The sequence below is a fragment of the Marmota marmota genome, unplaced genomic scaffold (assembly GCF_001458135.2).
Source record: "Marmota marmota marmota unplaced genomic scaffold, marMar, whole genome shotgun sequence".
NCBI classification, from domain to species: domain Eukaryota; kingdom Metazoa; phylum Chordata; class Mammalia; order Rodentia; family Sciuridae; genus Marmota; species Marmota marmota.
In genome coordinates, this window is record NW_025999913.1 from 20,169,232 (window position 1) to 20,188,273 (window position 19,042).

The window sequence follows — 19,042 nt, forward strand, 5'->3', positions numbered from 1 at the left end:
ATTCTTTTTTCATATGGGAACCGAAGTGACCCATCCTTCCACTGCAGACTGATTTTGTCCATTTTCAGATCTCCTCTGGGGCTGAAGGACCCTCTGCCTGTATGTAGACTCTGCATTTCTTTGTACTGTGGGGGCTACTCAGATGCCAGGCAAAGATGATTGTGTCCCCCTCTCTAAGTGATGGGATAACTATAATTCCTGCATGAAGAAAGACTTGGGAAACTAATAACAAGAAACATTCCTGTATAGCTGCTTCAAGCTGCAACAAAGAAAAGTCCAGTACTTAAGTGGCTGCACTGTTCCACTTCTAACTTCCATCTGCCCTTCACTGGCATCTGCCGTCGAGGAAGGAGCACAATTACACAGGCAAAGAGAACAGCACTGGTGTCCCTCACCCCCTCTTCTTTTCTGGAAATACCCTTTTCTGTGCTGCCTGCTGCTCTCAAGAGCTCTTCATGTTCAAGTTCAGGCTGAGAAATGACCAACTACTCTTAAACGACCTGGCCTGATAAAAACTAGGCTGCACCTAGAGGGAAGAGAAGGTGCATTACTCTTTGGCTAAACGTGTTTCCTGAACAGGGCCAGAGTGGTCATGTAGATTATTGGCCATGTCTCCCCAGGGTGTCAACTGCTTCTGATGTAAGGAAGCCAGAGACATGTGAAGTGACCGTCATCAGTGTAAACGTTATAATTTTGTTTTTGCACCAAGGTGACGAAACAAACTGACCTTACCTCTGAGAGCTGATCTACGAGGCTTCCAGGAGCAGCCACAGAGGCTCCTGACTGAACGAGTGCGCACTGAAATCTAAGCCAATCGCTCTCTCCAGGGCACACGTGAGACGTTAAAAGCAAACAACATAAAAAAAACCTGGATCCTGGATCCCATATCCTAATCCAAGTAAGTTACAGTCTATGGGGTGGGCCCTGGGCAATGGAATTGTGTGGCGTTCCTGAAGTGTCCGGTCCAAATGCACACGTTGGCAGCTTACCCCCAGTGGGACAGTATTTGGTGTGAGGCACTGAGGGGAGGTATTAGGTTGAGGGTGCAGCCCCCATGAACTTGACTGGTACCCTATTAAAAGAGAGCTTGCTTTCTCTTTCTCTGCTCTTTGCCAAGTAAGCATCCAAGAAAACAGCTATCTACAACCACGAAGTGGGCTGTCAGCAGATACTAGGTCCATTCGAGCCTGGACCTCAGATTACTGACTCCATAAATTTCCATGGTAAATTTTTGTTGGTTTGTTTTATGGAACTGGGGATTAAACCCAGAGGTACTCTACTGCTAAGCAATATCCCCATCCTTGTTTATTTTCTGAGACAGGGTCTCATCAAGTTGGTGAGGCTGTCCTCGAGCTTGTAATCCTACTGCCTCCCAAGTCTCGGGGATTACAGGTATATGCCACCAAACCTGGCTATAATTTGTTATAGCAACCTAAACTAAGACATCATATGATTTCCATGTGCAACCAGGGTTAAGTAATGCTGCTGTGAGATGCAGAAGCAGACCAATGTGACTGTAACAAACTCCCAGAATATTAAAAATAAACTAGAATACCTTTTTGTTTTTTTGAGATGGGATCCTACTATGTGGTCCAATCTGGTGTTGAACTCCTGGGCTCAGACTCTTGAGTAGCTGGACTACAGGGGCAGAGCACCCACCTGACTACCAACTTTTAATACGCAAGTGGAGTTAGGCTGTCACATACATCTGAACTGAGGGTCCTTTGTAGTTCTTTTTATTAGAAAGCAATAGCCTAAGCAACTTAGTGCATTAGAACAGGAGTCAAACAGATCCCTCGTGACTGAAGCACGAATTCCTTCTACTGGCAAAACATGCATGAACATACACATTCTAGATGCACCACCAAAAGCCTGATGCACAAACTATTTAAGAATATACTGTAGATATACAAAACTGAGTATAAAACTCCTAACTGCCGCTGAAATCATCAACCCCCAAACTCTGATTTCACAGAGGAAACTAAAGTTTAAAACACTTGAGCTTCCCACTGCCACAGGGGTTCAGCCAGTGTACTTTCCATCCCATATCACAGTAGTGAAAAGTCCAAATGCTTGAGCAGTTTCTGTCTACCGATTCTTCAGTACGTAACAAAAGCACAAACCCAAGCACACGCAGCACCTACACCCACGATGCTTCCAGGACGGTCAGATGCCAGGGTGCAGTCTCTGGTGCTTGGTGAGAGCTGACCGATACCTGAAGGCTTTCCCACAGTCGCTACAGCCAAAAGGCTTCTCCCCTGAATGTATTCTCTGATGCTGAGTCAGGTAAGTGCTCTGGCTGAAGGTCTTCCTGCACTCGCTGCAGTTGTAAGGCTTCTCTCCGGAATGCGTGTTCTGGTGTTCCGTCAGGTGAGTGCTGCGGCTGAAGGCTTTGTCACATGCACTGCACTTATAGGGCTTCTCTCCAGTGTGAATGCGCTGGTGCTGCGTCAGGTGGGAGCTCTGGCTGAACGTCTTCTCACATTTATTGCACTGGTAGGGCTTTTCTTCCGTGTGAGTTTTCTGGTGCTGTGCGAGAGAGGAGCAATGCCGAAAGGCCTTCCCACATGCGGGACACACATAAGGCTTCACTCCTGTGTGGATCCTCTTATGCTGTGTGAGGTGTATGTTCTGGTTGAAGGCTCTCCCACATTCGTTACACTTGTACGGTCTCTCTCCAGTGTGGATCTTCCTGTGCTGGATGAGGGATGAGCCGTAGCTGAAGGTTTTCCCACACTCGTGACACTGATAGGGTTTCTCCCCGGTATGAATCCTTTCGTGCTTGGCAAGAGATGAGCTCCGAATGAAGGCTTTCCCACATTCCTTACACTCATAGGCTTTCTCCTGGGTGTGAGTTTTCTGATGCTGGTTGAGGTTGGAGAGGTAACTGAAAGCCTTTCCACACTCGCTACACTCAAAGGGCTTTTCTCTGGTGTGGATTCTCCGGTGCTGCGTAAGGGACGAGCAGTAACTGAAGGCCTTTCCGCACTCACTGCACTTGTAGGGCTTCTCCCCAGTGTGGATCTTGAGATGCTGCGCGAGGGATGACCAGTAGCTGAAGGCCTTCCCGCACTCTGCACAGTCGTAGGGCTTCTCGCCGGTGTGTGTCTTCTGGTGCTGGGTGAGGTTCGAGTGCTGGCTGAAGGCCTTGCCACACTCGTTGCACTCATAGGGCTTCTCGCCCGTGTGAATCATGTGGTGACGGATGAAGGTCGAGGGCCCGTTGAAGGCCTTGCCACATTCATTACACTTGTAGGTTTTCTCTCCGGTGTGAATTTTCTGATGTTGAGTGAGGTGTGTGCTCCTGGTGAAAGTCTTATCACACTCCTCACATTTGAAAGGCTTCTCTCCTGTATGAATCTTCTGATGTTCCATGAAATGACCTCTCTGGCTAAAAGCTTTTCCACAATCATTACAAGTGTAAGGCTTCTCACCCGTGTGGATCCTCTGATGCTGAACAAGATGCGTCCTCTGACTAAAGGCCTTCCCACACTCCTCACATTTATAGGGCTTTTCTCCGGTGTGTATTCTTTGATGCTGAGTAAGAGATGGGCCCTCAATGAAGCCTTTTCCACACTGATCGCATTTGTATGGCTTATCTCCAGTGTGAATTCTCTGATGGTTTATAAGGTTTTCACTCCGGCTGAAGGCCTTTTCACATTCATTACATTTGTAAGGCTTTTCTCCAGTATGTGTTCGCTGATGGCGGATAAGAGCAGAACAATAACTAAAAGCTTTACCACATTCACTGCACTTACAAGACTTCTCTTTTTTCACTGTGTGTGAATTCTGTTTGATGCTTACTTTAGCAAAAGCCTGTCCTGGAGATATTTCCTGCTGTGCTAAAAGGCTTGAACTCACAACGATGCTTTTTTCAAGTTCGTTCGTGGCAGGGCCTCCCTCCCAGGTGGGTACTATTTTTTTGACCACTTCTACTTCACTTGGTGGTGTCTGTTGGTTTGCTTGCTGCCTCTCTATATTGCATCCAGATACCTGAGACTCCAAGACATGGGAACTCCAAATATCTTCCCTTCTGTATGTTCCCACTATCACCTCTGAAGACAGCTCTTCTTCAGAGATGCCCAGTTCTGGGCGGGGAACACTATCTTCAGGTCTTGTCTCCCCTTCTGAAATAAAATAAAATGTGAGTGTTCCCTTGAACTGAGAAAAAAGAACTACTATTGTGGGAATGATCTAATGAAGCTAAAAATAAGTATATAACCCTATTATTGGGGAGAAAGAAAGAGCTAAGAACAATAAACAACTTATGAATATGGCAAAAGAAAGCCTACTTCAACTTTACAGATAATTTCTCAGAATGAGCGAGGAGACTCCATTTAAGGTGATGATTAAAAAGGTGACTGGAGACGGTTAAAGATAGGCATAAATGGCCTGAATCTGAAAGGGGCAGCCAGAACTAGGATTCCATGCTAATGAACAATACAACAAGTCCAAGAATACTGATTTAAAAACAGGGCAGATCAGAAAGACTGGGCTAGGGCCCCATGGTTGTTAGCCTGGACCATGGAGGAAATGGTAGTATCGCTGTTATAAATGGGAGAGCTGTCTAGAAACAATTTAAGGGGAGGAAGATAGTTAAGTTCAAGTTAAGCACTCTGCGAAAGTGGAGAAAAAACAGGTCTGGACCACGGTCGTGCCTGTGAGGGTGGAAGACGCCACAAGGTACAGGATGAGCAGGATGTTCAACTGCAGGCTAGGAAAGGAAGTAAAAGAAGAGCAGAGGTAGGGGCGATCCTTGAGGGCCCAGAGGGTAATGAGATGAGTGAAATATGCAAAAAGAAGAAAAGCAGCTTGTGGGCAAGTACAGCAAAGAAACAAAAAGGCCAGGAAATGGACAATCAGAAAGCAGAGTGTCTTCCCAGACTAGAGAGATGACCACAGAAGCAGGGGATCAACACTTCAGGTTCTGCCATGAACAAGTTCTCTCAGGTTGCATTTCTTCAGTTCCCCTGGGACAGGAAGGTAAACAGCACACTCCAGAGGGCCCTGAGTCTTTCCCACTCACCACAGTCTGCAAGCATGAGCTAAGCAAGACCCCAGAGAGGCCTACCATCCCTTCCACCCCTGGGATATGGGCATGGCACAGCATGCATGCAGGCAGCCTCATAGCGGTAGAACTTCCCCACAAAGACAAGATCAGTGCAGCCAGCCTTCGGCACAGCCAAGTAGTTAAATGAATGTCTCCATCAACAGGAAGGACACCAAGGAAGATGCATTCATACATCAGATGACCATAAGGAGTACGTCCGAGAAGTTCTGCACTGAGGGATAATGCAAACCACAGAGCTGGGTGTTGCTGAAGGATAAAAGGGCGTGGACATGGCCAGTCACCAACAATGACTGGTGTCTCAGCTAAAGACAACAAGATTAGATCACGGGGCTAGGAATATAGCTCAGTTGGTGGAGTCCTTGCCTTGCATGCACAAGGCCCTGGGTTCAATTCCCAGCCCTACAAAACAACAATAACAACAATAAAAAAAACAAACTTCTCTGGAGAAGGTTCCAGAAGACCATGCTGAACACCAGCACCCTACTCAGAAAGCAGTTCCAAATCATTTTACTGTATTCCTCATCTCCAGGCACTGACCAAAACATTCTAATACCCAGTGCATAAACTGAGGGTGCTGAAAACCAGGATGCAGAACAAGGCAGACTGGCAAAGCAGACACATCAGGATTTTAGGTGCTGATTCTGCAGAGGCGGCTACCGAGACAGCCTAGAGAAGAGGACAGAAAGAGGATGAAGAGATGAAGGAGGCAGGCCCAGGGCACCGCAATGCAGGTACTGTCTCCATTCCAATTACCTGTTCAGATGTCTGTACAGCTGGAGTTATCTTTATAAACACAAGCAGCTATCCTACACCAAAGATAAATCTATTCCAAACAGTGAAGAAAGCAAGGCTGGAGGCTGGTTTCCTACGACTACCATCATTAGGGTCAAATTCCAGCAATAAAAAGTAACCAAAAAAAAGCTAAATACCTCAAACATTTGCTTTCTGTCCACTGATCAGGTAACTGTAACTACCTATATGCAACATGGGGTTTTATATTTTGACCTAAATGAATTTCTTTTATGACTACTGCATTTTTTAAAAAAAATGCCCGAGGTTTTTGAATACACATTTAAATGTTTTAAAATTGTTTTCTCTCTGGACAAGTCAGGACTTTCTGAAACTTCATTTTTAATTTGTGATACAACTTCACAATTTGTTTTTTACCAAAGTTAATAAACTGTAAGCACCAATTAATAAGCTCTTATAAAAAACAATTTTCTGGATTATATTCCAAGAAATCATCTTCATAGTTAGACAAAGGGGAGAGAAAGCAGGGAGATGGAGAGGAAAAGGGAGAAAGAAAAAGTCATAGTCTGTGAACCTTTTGGAAACATATTTTTTTAGTCAGATTTCTTGGCACTGTGACCAAAAGACCTGAGGAGAATAATGCAGAGAAGAGAAAACTTATTTTGGCTCACAGTTTAAAAGGGTCAGTCCATGGCTGGTTGACTCCAAAGCTCTGGGCCCAAGGTGAGACAGAACATCATGATGGAAGAACATGGCAGAGGAAAGCAGCTCAGAGCATGACACCAGGAAGCAGAGAAAGCTCACTTCACCAAATATAAACACGAAGTCCTGCCTCCAGTGACCTACTTCCTCCAGTTAATCCATATCAGTGGATTAACCCATTTACTGGTTAAGGGGTCTCATAACCCAATCATTTCACCTGTAAAACGTCTTGCATTATCTCACACATGAGCTTTTGGGGGACACCTCACACATCAACCATGGGATTTATAATACTTAATTGCCTATTTTAAAAAAATCTCTGCATGGTACTCAAGTAAAAAACTTGTTATAATTTTAGCTAATCTAGCATTTCCAAATTACATATGACTCACATTTTTTTTTTTAGTTGTAGATGGACACAATACCTTTATTTGTTTATTTTTTTATGTGGTGCCGGGGATCGAACCCAGTGCCTCACTTATGCTAGGAAAGTGCTCTACACTGAGCCACAACCCTAGCCCCATGACTCACATTTTTATTCCCGCTATAAAAGAGAATTTCCAACTGCATCCCATTAACTCTAGGGATATATTCCTTGCCTAGAGAGACTAGTTATTCCTTCCCCAGGATCGGTCTTAGAAAAGGTTTCTCTGTGCAGTTTAGACACTGATGATTTAGAAGAAGGCCAACTTGCAGCTTCAAAATAAGTCTAGAAAAGTGACAGAATCAGAAGGTCTGCATGAGATGCAGAAAGTGAAGGGATGCAGGTTGCTGCTACAGAGACCACTTTTGGTGAGCTAGGTTTGGAAAGAAAAGAGAGGGAGGATGGTAGGCAAAAAGATGAATAGTGTTGAGTAATCGTATTTGGAAATATAGACTGTTTCTGTTTGATGGTTAACAGGGATAGAACCTGTAGATCCAAAACAAAAAACGGGGCGATAAAAAATAAATGGAAAATTATGAGATCAAGGTCCCAAAGGAAGCAGGAAAGGGAACCCAGAGTGCAGACAGAGATCCTGGCTTTAGGACTAGGCAGGAATGACCAATCCTCTAGAAGGAATGCAAAAATAGAATATAAATTATGACAGTTGCATGACAGAATATAAGACTAGGCAGGATAGATAATTTTTCTTTCTCTACAGGACATACTTTACAGAGAAGCATACACATTGACAGCTCGGGCATGAAACCCTCCCTTGCTGGGCTGGCAGCTGGAGCTAGTGACATTCATCTGCCAGCACACATTACTCACCTCCAAGGGGACATAATGGTTCCACAGTCCATGGCTCTGTCCCTTGCTCTAGCTGGGAAATCACATCAGGTTTGGAAACTTGGAGTCCTGCCAAGGGGAATAAAAATAAATAAATAAAAGAATCTGTCTGCAGTTAGGGAAGAAGACCATATCAGAATTCAGTTTCAGTCTCATCACTTTGGTTTAGAGAAACTGGTATGTGGGACAAACCTGACGGGAACAAATAGTGTATCAAGCTTCAGTGTTACCTGTTCCTAAACATGGATGGGATTCAAGAAAATTATTAGTTTGTCCCTCTGCTTATTAAGAAGTAGAAACTGGGCTGGGGTTGTGGCTCAGTGGTACAGCGCTTGTCTAGCACATGTGAGGCCCTGGGTTCAATCCTCAGCACCACATAAAAATAAATAAACAAAGTAAAGGTATTATGTACAACTAAAAAATAAACATTAAAAAAAAAGAAGTAGAAACTACCTTAAAAACTCAAAATCTAAATATTGTTGGCTCCTGAACCTAAAGGAAAAGTGAGGAGAGAGCCCTCCCCCTTCACAGCCCAATCTTAACTCAGGGGGTCATACTTACCTATGGAGACCAGATGTGTATAATTTTCCAGCGTCACATCCCTGAACAAATCTCTCTGTATAGGGTCCAGCTGTTTCCATTCTTCTTGGGTAAAGTCCACTACCACATCCTTGAAGGTCACCGATTCCTGAAACACAGACATTTCTGCTTAGCTGTAGGAGAAGGTCAAGTTAGCAGTGCTAAAAGAAGTAAGGCCGGCTATACACTATCCAAACAACCACGTTGACAGGTCTTCCTCTGAAAAACACACAAAAGCAGTACTTTGCCCACAGGATTAAATAAGAAGTGTTCCAGGGCTGCCATTGTAGCTTTGTGGTAGAGTGCTTGCCTAGCACATGTGAGGCACTGGGTTCAATTCTCAGTACCACATTAAAAATTAATTAATTAAAGTTATGTGTCCATGTATGAACAACTAAAAAAAAAAAAGGTAGTGTTCCATGTGAAATGCTTAATTTAGGGTCTGGCATGAAAGAAGCGCTCCATCAATATGGAGTGTTGCTGGTGTTCATCATCATTACCATCCTCTCTCTCTGTTCATATCATGTATTAACAGTGTAACTATCATCAACAGTATTTTTTAGTACCTATAACAAAAACAAAATAGAGGGTCCAGAAACAGACCCATGCTTCAGAGTTTAATGGACTTAAGCAACTTTCAATTTAGTTAAGGTATGATGGATTAGTCATCAAGCTGTGTCATGACAAATGCCTTCTTGTGGGTTGGGAATGTGGCTCAGTAGCAGAATGCTCACCTGGCAGGCATAAGGCCCGAGGTTCAATCCCCAGAACCACAACAACAAACAAAAAGGCCTTCTTGCCAAAAAAAGTTCAGTTAAGATCCTCACTTTATAACACACACAAAAATTCCTGCTAGCTTAATGATGAAATTTTAAAGGTAAAATAGTAAAGTAAAAGGAAAAATAGCATATAAGCCTGAAATTTGAAAGGTAAAAATTATAAGACAAACAGATTAACAGCTATAACTACATAAAAATCTATAGGGGCCAGGGGTGCAGCTCTGTGGTAAACCGCTTGCCTGGGTTCCAACTCCAGTGCATGTGTGCACACACACACACACAAAACTTCTAAAAAAGCACCATAAACAAAAGATAATCTTCTAAGTTCCTACAAATAATTAGCAACCCACTACAACACAAAGGATCAATAACACAAACAGGCAAGTCACACAAATAATTTTTTGAGTGTTTTGGGATGGGGATCTCAATATGTTGCCCAGGCTGGTCTCAAACTTGTGCGCTTAAATATCCTCCCACATCAGACTCTGGAGTATCTGCATTTACAAGCATGTGCCAAAATGTCCAGCAGGAAGTTGGTAACAAACTGTGAAAAGAAGCTCCATACCACGACTCTGAAACCAGAAGGGGTAAGACAGGCACGTGCTGCAGCAGCTCTTGTCCTGTGGTGGGAACGGAATCTGAACGCACTCCAGCTGAGGGGCAGCTGGCAGGACTTATCAGAATTTTTAAGTGCATATGCCATTCAATTCCGGCTTACTGCTTACAGGAGACATGCCCCAAGGTGCAAAGAGTCTAAGTATAAGTGCTGGTGGGCTTGGAGGGAAGAAAAATCAAAGTAACATTTCCATTAATAGGAAGGGTGGCTAAAGAATACATGCTACATCTATTCTAAAATACTTTATGCAGACATCTGCTATATTTCTTGTTTTTACAGTGCTGGGGATCTTAACTATTGAAGGAGGGAATCCACTGGAAGGAAGGAGCTCCAAATATCTGATATAAATATGATCTCCATGGGCAAGTAAATGTAACATTAAGAGATGCACATGATGGGCGCCCATGAAAAATCTCAGCATGCTGTAGGAACAGGGCAAGTCCAGACTGCAATGGAGGAGTTGAAGCAGCAGGTCTGTTGGGCTTGGTCCCTGGTACATCCAAGGAAACCTGGCTCCATGATGATGACCCTTGAACAAGCTCTAAAACTAAAACTTGGAATGCTCACACAGCACTGACTGCTGATGTCATTCCAGGTGTGTGAAGCACTGGGCAGACATGCCGGACTGTCTCCACTGCTGAAAGTAAACAGGGGCCATCTGTTATGGACCCAGTGTCCTGTGTGGGGTCTGTGCCACAGCTGATCATCTGGCAGCTACACTTAAAAGCTCTGAACTCCAAGGCTCAAGAAGACTTGCCTGGGTAGATGCTTCTCGTGTCTGTGATCACAGTGAGAAGGTGCATGCATGACAACCAGAGAGGAACCTGTGACCAGACTTCTGGACTCTGCTTATGAATGCCCTTCCTTCTGGCCCTGTTGGCTGTAAGACTCTCAGAGTATTACAGCCGAGTCATGATCTACTCCTGAGGATCGCTGAACTAAACTGTCCACAGGTCCTGGAAATGTAGCCCTATAGAGAGGTTACACTGGATCAACCCTAATAAGCTTACTGTCCAAAAATCAATGTCAGTAGGATTAAGCCATGGCCAAATGGCATTAACAGGAGTTGGATTTACCCTCCTGCATGAAATACCAAAAATTCCAGACAAAATGAAACAAGTTCCACATCTAGAACCTCAGGTAATGAAGCTCAGTGGTTGGGAAGCAAACAAAGTGAGCCCTGTGGATGCTCCATCCAGCTCACTGCTTGATAGTTCCCAAGTCGTGGGGAGGGAGGGGAACCCTGGAGGAGCCTTGATGCCCTGAGATGAAGAGGCAGCTCTGTGACTTGAGGTGACTAGGGTTCACAGGACAGACTGCTGGGGGGGGAGAGCAATGAGAGCTCTTTATGAGTGCCTTGCAAAGCACAATCAGTGCCAGGGTGTGATGAGATAACCGAAGGCCAAAGAGTCACCCAAAAGGGCTTCAGAGACCTCAAAGGGCTGAAAACAGTCTGTTCCCATCAGTCAACCTGGAAACTTCATAATTTATGCAGCACTGGGTAGAATTCTCAGAACAGTCCTGCCTTAGTAGGGGGAATAAACAGACAAATGGACTTGGACTAACTGCTACTCCCGACTTACCTAAGAATTGTGTAAATAGGCTGAAAAGCAAACCCTGTTTCCAGTAACTGAATTGTATCCTGGAATAAGGATCAAGAACACACCATAGGAGCTGGAGGCAGTGGCACACACCTGCGTCACTCAGATCACAAGTTCAAAGTCAGCCTCAGAAACTTAGTGTGCATGCATGACAACCAGAGAGGAGCATCATCTCAGGGCATCAAGGCTCCTTCAGGGTTCCCCTCCCTCCCCACAACTTGGGAACTATCAAGCAGTGAGCTGGATGGAGCATGCACAGGGCTCACCTTGTTTGCTTCCTAAGCAACCCTATCTCCAAATAAAAAAGGTGGGGAAGGAGGATGGGCTTTGAGATGTGGCTCAGTGTTAAGAACCCATTCACTCCTGGTACCTAAAAGAAAAATTAAAAAGGAACATAAAAATATGTAGAATCCAGTGTATTACAGGCAATAGAAAATTATCAAGTATATAGAGAAGTGGAAAAATACAAGTCATACTTAGGGGGAAACATCAATTAACGGACACCAACCCAGAACTGTCTAGAAGCTAAAAATATCAGACAGGAATATTAAAGTTATTGAGACTGTATTCCAGCACGCCTGTAATCCCAGCAACTTGGGAGGCTGAGGCAGAGGATCACGGGTTTAAAGCCAGCCTCAGCAACAGCGAGGCGCTAAGTAACTCAGTGAGACCCTGTCTCTAAATAAAAAATACAGAAAAGGGCTGGGGATGTGGCTCAGTGGTTGAGTGCCCCTGAGTTCAATCTCTAGTTACTCACCCCCGCCCCCTCCCCTGCAAAAGGACTGTATTCCATGTTCAAAAAGTTAGGAAGAAGAGATATGGAAGACATTAAGAACAATACCACACAGAACTTACAGAGCCAAAAGTAAGAATGTTCTGAGATAAAAAATACACTTGATAATATTAACTGATTAGGAACCGAAGAAGAGATGATTAGTAACCTCAGTGACATAAAAGTAGAAATTATCCATAATGAAACAGATATATTTCAAAATTGATGAAAATTATAAACCCACATATCCAAAAAATTCAATGAATTGCCGGCATAAGAAACATAAAGAAAACTCCACCAAAAGAAAATTCATAGATAGAATAAAACAAAGGAAAAAATACTTATGAAGGAACAAATATAAAATTACATCGTTTTTTTCTTGGAAACAATGCAAGCCAAGAAGACAGTGGAACACTATCATGTACTTAAAAAAAAAAGTCTGCCAAATTAGAATTCAAAAACAAAGGGAAATACTATTTCAGACATAAAAATCTGAATAGAATCATACAATACAAGGAATGTTAAGGAAGTCCTCATCAGAAGGAAAATAATACCAGATAAAACACAGATCCTACAGCAAGATTTCTCAGCCTCAGCTGTTGATAACTGGATGACTCTCTTAAATAATGGAGGAGGGCTGTCCTGTGTACTATAGGCAGCATGGCTACCTGCCTGTAGCACTGTACACCCTAGACACTGGTAGTACTCCTCATCAAGTTAGACAATTAAAAATGTGTCCTAACATTTCTAAATGTTCCCTATGATCAAAATCACCTTCAACTGTGAACCACGAAGAAATCAAGAACACCAGAAATGGTAGCTAAATATATGGGGATTTTTTTTCTTATTATTTAAACCTCTTTTAAAGATAATTAGCTGCCTAAATGAAAATAACAAAGTATTATAAGATTTTTAATATATGCACAAGTAAAATACAAAGCAAAAATCGTGTAAAAATGGGGGATCAAAGTACACTATGCATGAAATGGTTCATCACTTTGAGGTAAACAGTGGTAAGTCAAATATGCATACCTAAAGTAACATCTATAATAATACAGCATATGGTAATTAATTACAGCAGCAGCAAACTAATGTATCTATTGAACACTTCACACAATAGCAGAAAAATATACATTCTTCTCTAGTGCTAATCATTTACCAGAATGAACCATTATACTTGGCCAAAAAAGCAAAAATAAAAAATAAAACAAAAAACAAATCTCAATAAACTAAAATAATACAATTATTCAAAATACAGTTTCTCTATGAGTATGTACCTGGGTACAAACTTATCAAATACATGTTTGCCCTGCTCATTTGTGGGCTCTGCATCTGCAGATTCAGCTGGCTATGGATTATATCTGAAAGAGTACAGACTTATCTAAACAGGCACAGACTTTTCTCTTGTCATTATTCCATAAATAACATATAATAACAACTGTTTACTTACATTGTACATTGTATTTGACATTATGAGTAAACTACAAATAAGTATTCAGGAGGACATGCATAGGTTGTGTGCAACATACCCTTTCATATAAGGAACTGGAGCATCCATGGATGTTGGTATCTGTGAGGACACCCAGGGATGACTGAGTGTACTTTTTCTCATAGTATACCTCAGTAAAACATACAGTGATGCTAAAAATGCTTAAACTGAAAGTGGGAAGAATTGGGACCACTTCTTTGGAAAGAAGATTATGTTGTGGGATAGGAAGTAAGCAGGGGGAAAGACTAAGATGGAACCCGATCAAGGGGCTGACAGGTGACTATGGTTGGTGCAGCAACTATTACCTGTCCAAGTTCTCAAGCAACTGTTTCTGCTAAAAACTTCAGCAGGCACCTTTCCTCCATTAAAACTACTAAAGGTTCACAAATGGCCTAAAGGATAAAGCCTTCAGCTTCTCATCCAGGTGCTCAAGGCCTTTCACAATCTGATCTCCTTCAGCATTTGTTTAACACAGCAAAAACATCTTCTCCAGGTTTCTCTGAATCCTGTGTAACCCTTGCTACTGCTTCCTTGTGAATCTCTGCATATAATCTCCTTCTGCATACCTAGAATCCATCCCTTGCACCTTATTTGTTCAAATATCCAAGTTTCACCCTTCCTTTGAGAGGCATCCCAAATCCCATATCCTCCATGAAACTCTGGAAATACCCTCCAGATCACATAAGCTTCCTCATTCTCCAATTTCCACAGTACTCATTCACCTTTTCTATATTTAGCTGTTTTGGTTTTTAGCATCGTTTTGGCTGATCCAAGTAAAGAATCAAGTGTGCTCTACTATCCCTGGAGCACTGCAAGATACTAAGCAAGAGTAAGTGGTGAATGGATTAGTCAAAGCTGGGGAAGCAGAGATGGCAATGAGGTCACTGGACAAATGAAAGTCCAGAATAAATTGCAACATTGGCTTTTGGATAAATATACTCCACAGCAAAAAACACAATCCTACTCTGAGAAATGAAACAGTACTTCAGAAAATCCCAACTTACCCGAAAACTGGCTGATGGGAGCAGGGTACATTCCCCATTGAGAAGGCGGTCGTCTGGAGAAGACATACCTAGGGGAGGAAGAAAAGGCCATGATGAATTCTATGTACATTAGCTGCTCCCAGCAAACCACAAAATCCACCTACTTTTCTATTTGGAAATAGCCAAAACTATGCCATTTCCTTTATATTTCGGAATTAAAAAAAAAGATGCAAGATAACTGTTAACTGGGGTGCTGGCACCCTCCTCGGTAAGCTCTATAGAGTTAAGCCGTTACTTTAGATGCAGTTTTGTCCCTAGATATTTAATTAGTAATATGGATCATACATCTCTATGTTCTTCATTAAGGGAGGCAAAATATTTTTGCTCCCTTTCTTTGCTACACATAATATTCAAATTACTTTCCAAAAGTCTTCATAGGCCATTTGAAAATTTTGCCATTAATGCAAATTAAATCTCACACTAACACAATTTATACTGCCTACCCACTAGAATGTCTGAAATTGAAGAGACCTGGTCAATAGTAATTATGGCAACTGGAACTTTTGCACATTGTTATGAGGGTGTAAGCTGACCAAGCACTTGGGAGAACTGGTAGTACATACTAAAGGTAAACGTACGTTCACTCCATGATGCTTTCATTCCACCCCTATGCATACAACTATAGGGCCTGTGTCCCTGTAAAGATTTGTGTAAGAAGGGGGCTAGGAATAGGAAAGACAGTAGGAAAGACCTAACATATTTTCCTATGTACACATAAGAAATACCTAAGTGAATTCCACCATCGTGCCCACCACAAGAATGGGGTCCTGATTAGAATGAACTACAGTCCATGCTTGTAGAATTTCATCAAAATGGATTCTACTGTCATTTATAACAAAGAATCAATTAAAAAAAGATTTGCATAAGAATATTCATGGCAGGTTTATTCTTAATATCCTCAAACTGGAAAAAACCCAAATGCCCCTCCCCTTTTTTCCCACTTTTTGTTTTCTGCAGGACTGGGGATAGAACCTGGGGCACTCTACCAGATACACCCCCACCCCTTTATCTCTTTCTGGAGACAGACAGACAGTCTGATAAGTTGCTCAGGCTGGCTGTGAACTTGCAATCCTCCTGAAGCTCTGCCTCTCCAGTAACTGGCATTACAGGTTTGCAACACCACCCAGCCCAAATGTCTTTCAACAGGAAAATGGATGAACAAACCATGGTGTACTCATACAAAAAAATAGTATTCCAAAATAATAGGAAAAAGCTACGCATTAACAATGTCAAGTAAAATAATCCAGACATGGAAGAATGCATACTGCATGCCTCCATTAAGTTAAAAAGCAGACAAAAATGATCTATGGAAAGGGAATTAGAATAGTGGTTGCCTGGCAGGGAAACAAGAGACTGAGGCATTGGAAATTTTCTGACTTGATGTGGGTGTAGGTTACACTAGTATATTTGCACACTTTCTACATGTAACCTGTATCTCAATAAACAAAACAAAAACAAATTTTGCTCTTGGGGAGATCTATTCCTAGTTCAGGTTGTCAGCAAAGCCTGGTTCTCAGAACTACTAATGAATATTAATTGATCATACACAATTATATAAGCCCCTACTCTTCTCTAGCTTTGATTCCCACATCTTCAAAAGTGTGGAGACAAACGTCTGGCAAATATGCTTTTTAAAATTATCTTGAGGAAGAGATAAAGATGAGGAAAACAAAAATAGATGTACCTGTTTCCTTAAAGACACAGGCAAGAAGAATTTTCTCACCTTTCAATTTTAATTTATATAGAAACACAAGCTAGGGAAGATGGTTCTGGTTATAAATTTAAAATTAAATATATGAATTATGAAATAAAAGACTAATAACGCTGTAAAAGATGGTTGGTAAAAATAAAACAGGTAAAAATCAAGAAGGTTATTTAATCTGGGTATGGGGCACATGCCTGTAGTCCCAGCTATTAGGAGGCTGAGACAGGAAGATGGCTAGAGCCCAGGAATTTATGGACATTTTGGGCAATGCAGTGAGATACCATCTCCAATAAGTAAATACTAAACAAATAATGAAGACTATTTATGACTACAGACCCAAATGCATGATACTGTAGCAATAAGTCAAGAAGATTTAACTCTGAATAGAAGGAGAGAAGCACAATTATTTAGGTATCACCAAGGTTGTTTGGATGCAAGTTATAACTGGAGTTAAGACCCTCAAACCACAGAACTTAAAAAACAAAAACAAGAAGGGATTAAATATAAAGATATCGGGGACCATGAAAAACAAAAACACTGAATATTCTAACAGACAGGGCCCAAGTCATTTCAGAGGATCTAGCAAGTACCATTAAGGTGCACAGATAGTCTCTTTGGACACCACCATGAGGGGATCTGTGTCATCTGATTTCAGGCCTAAGACTCAAATTACAGAAAAATCCCTCTGGCCTATTGTGGGTTTTGCAATCAAGCTGTGGATTAAAGAGGGCTGGGTAAAATTTACTCAAACTGATCTGATAGAAACAGGAAGAATAACTATCCAATGCAGTAATCCAGTGTGAAACATGGAACTATAGATACATCAAAAGGAAAAAGAATAAAAGCAGCACCACATCACAGTCAGTTGAGGCAGGTGGAGGTGATGGGGAACGAAAGGAGAGCCAGCATGGTGTCCCTGGCTTCATCTGTCTGCACAGGAATACAGATTTCACTCTGTGAAAATGAAACGTCTGCCAGTCAAGAGATTCTTGATTTATCTTAATGGTGTCATGCCCCAGAAGAGGATGTGGGGCTGGGATGCAACTCAGGTGTAGAGTGTTCACCTAGCAAGAGCAAGGCTGTGGTTACAATCCATAGCCCTGCAAAAAAAAAAAAGAAAAGAAACAATAAAGGGAATTTATCCCAACTGAACTTTCAATAAACGAAAAAACTTTTAAAAACAGAACTCTTCAGTAAAAAATGAAGATGTTATCTTGTAGTTTTTATCAGTGAAAGAAAATGTTGTATGATAATTGGTTACCCAAAACTCTGGGAAAATCAGGATCATGAAAAATATCTCAAGTAGAACACTATGATTGCAAGTAACAGCAACCAAATAAGCAACACCTATAACAGTTACAGAAGCCAGTTGTGTGCCTGGGTTAAAGTAAATACTAGGTGAGGATGCAAGCAAGGGATCAAAAGGCACAGAGGCTCAGAAAAGATGATTCTAATTATGCAATTATGAAAAGTCTCAAAAAGAAGGAAAAAACAGTCTTAAGGAAAGCATTTTGGCCCATTCAATTCTGAGGATCTTAGAATTTAAAAGAACATTATAAAAAGATATAAGGGGTAAAAAATGAGGAAAAATATAAAGTACAGTTCAAACCTACATCAACAATAATGTTGAGATTTTTAATGATATTATTCTTAACAATGCAAGAAAAAGGGCTGAATGACAATCATTAAACTGTCCACACAGTCATACTGAAAGACTGTAAAGACAATGACAATGCAGAGGAGTCTACAGTGCCATGTTACAGGGCCCCCTTACCTTGACCTATTCAATGACATAAGGAAGAAACAGAAGAAATGCTTTTCAAATTTGTAATGACATAAAGTTCGAAAGGACAATTAAAACATGAAAACACTGAATAACCAAATTAGGTTTTGTAATTATTCTGACAGGAACAACCGAGCCCCCCCCCCCCCGCCCCTGCCAAAATATCAAAACAATCACAAACGCCAATGTTGACGTTAAGGATAACAATCCCGTTATAAGAACAGCATTAATCTAATTCATTCAGTTTATGCAAAAAAGAATATCACTGACGTTTTAAAAAAATAAATAAAATTTGATGCCCAACTAAATCCACGTAAAAAACAGCACTACATCATACTGCCAGGTATTTTTCAAAGCGCATCTCAAGAACGAGGTTCGGTCTCAGGCATTGCGGTTAAGGAGATGCAGGGAAGCCTGGACGGACCTCACAGACCCACCCGAGGCCCGGAGGCCAGACTGCGGAGCAGGGCATCCGGGGGCGGGACTGCACAGCTGGATTCACCTGCGAAGGGAGGAAGAGCAGCCCCGGTGCTTTTAGAGACCAAGAGTCGAGGCCCACACCGAAGCCACCCAACAGGCACGCCTGTCTAGCCCGAGGATCTGAAAAAGAAAGCCAGCAAGGAGTTGTCGCACCCAAAATGGCGAGTTTGGAGCCACCCTCGCAGCACTCCAGTTCTGGCATCGGCCTGACGGACGGCCATCTGCCACCAGCATTTCAGGACTGAGTCCCGCACTCGGCGAGGTCTTCTCTCACGGGGCGGAGGTCGCGCGGAGGCCCAGGGGACGGCCCCTCGCCTCCCCTTTAACGCCACTCGGTCCACTCCTCGAACGCGCGCCCCCAGCCCCGCCAGTTCTAGTGCGGGGTGGGGCTGCTGCGCGGGG

The 19,042-nt window shown here is 42.4% G+C and overlaps 1 protein-coding gene across 5 annotated transcripts; it reads right to left on the reverse strand.

Moving 5' to 3' along the window:
* Nucleotides 1–1,720: 1,720 nt before the first annotated feature.
* Nucleotides 1,721–19,036, reverse strand: Znf184 (zinc finger protein 184). 5 transcript variants are annotated; one of them, XM_048799889.1, is made up of 5 exons: nucleotides 18,794–19,036; nucleotides 14,634–14,701; nucleotides 8,355–8,481; nucleotides 7,776–7,862; nucleotides 1,721–4,127 (listed from the first exon to the last, which is right to left on the reverse strand). In XM_048799889.1, the coding sequence occupies exons 1-5, from the start codon at nucleotides 18,840–18,842 to the stop codon at nucleotides 2,167–2,169; spliced, it is 2,292 nt and encodes a 763-aa protein (XP_048655846.1). In that variant the 5' UTR covers nucleotides 18,843–19,036; the 3' UTR covers nucleotides 1,721–2,166. The 5 variants fall into 5 exon arrangements, with proteins under 5 accessions (XP_048655846.1, XP_015349626.1, XP_048655848.1 ...); XM_015494140.2 differs by having other exon boundaries at nucleotides 18,663–19,036; XM_048799891.1 differs by having other exon boundaries at nucleotides 18,598–19,036.
* Between the last annotated feature and the right edge of the window lie 6 nt (nucleotides 19,037–19,042).

Bases quoted from the DNA above. Each gene is read 5' to 3' on its own strand.
- Znf184 (XM_048799889.1), bottom strand. From the start codon at position 18,842: ATGCCAGAACTGGAGTGCTGCGAGGGTGGCTCCAAACTCGCCATTTTG. The intron at 8,482-14,633 runs GTAAGTTGGGAT...TCTGTGTTTCAG, and splicing joins TCCCATCAGCCAGTTTTCGG to GAATCGGTGACCTTCAAGGA. The intron at 4,128-7,775 runs GTGAGTAATGTG...ATTTTATTTCAG, and splicing joins ACCATTATGTCCCCTTGGAG to AAGGGGAGACAAGACCTGAA.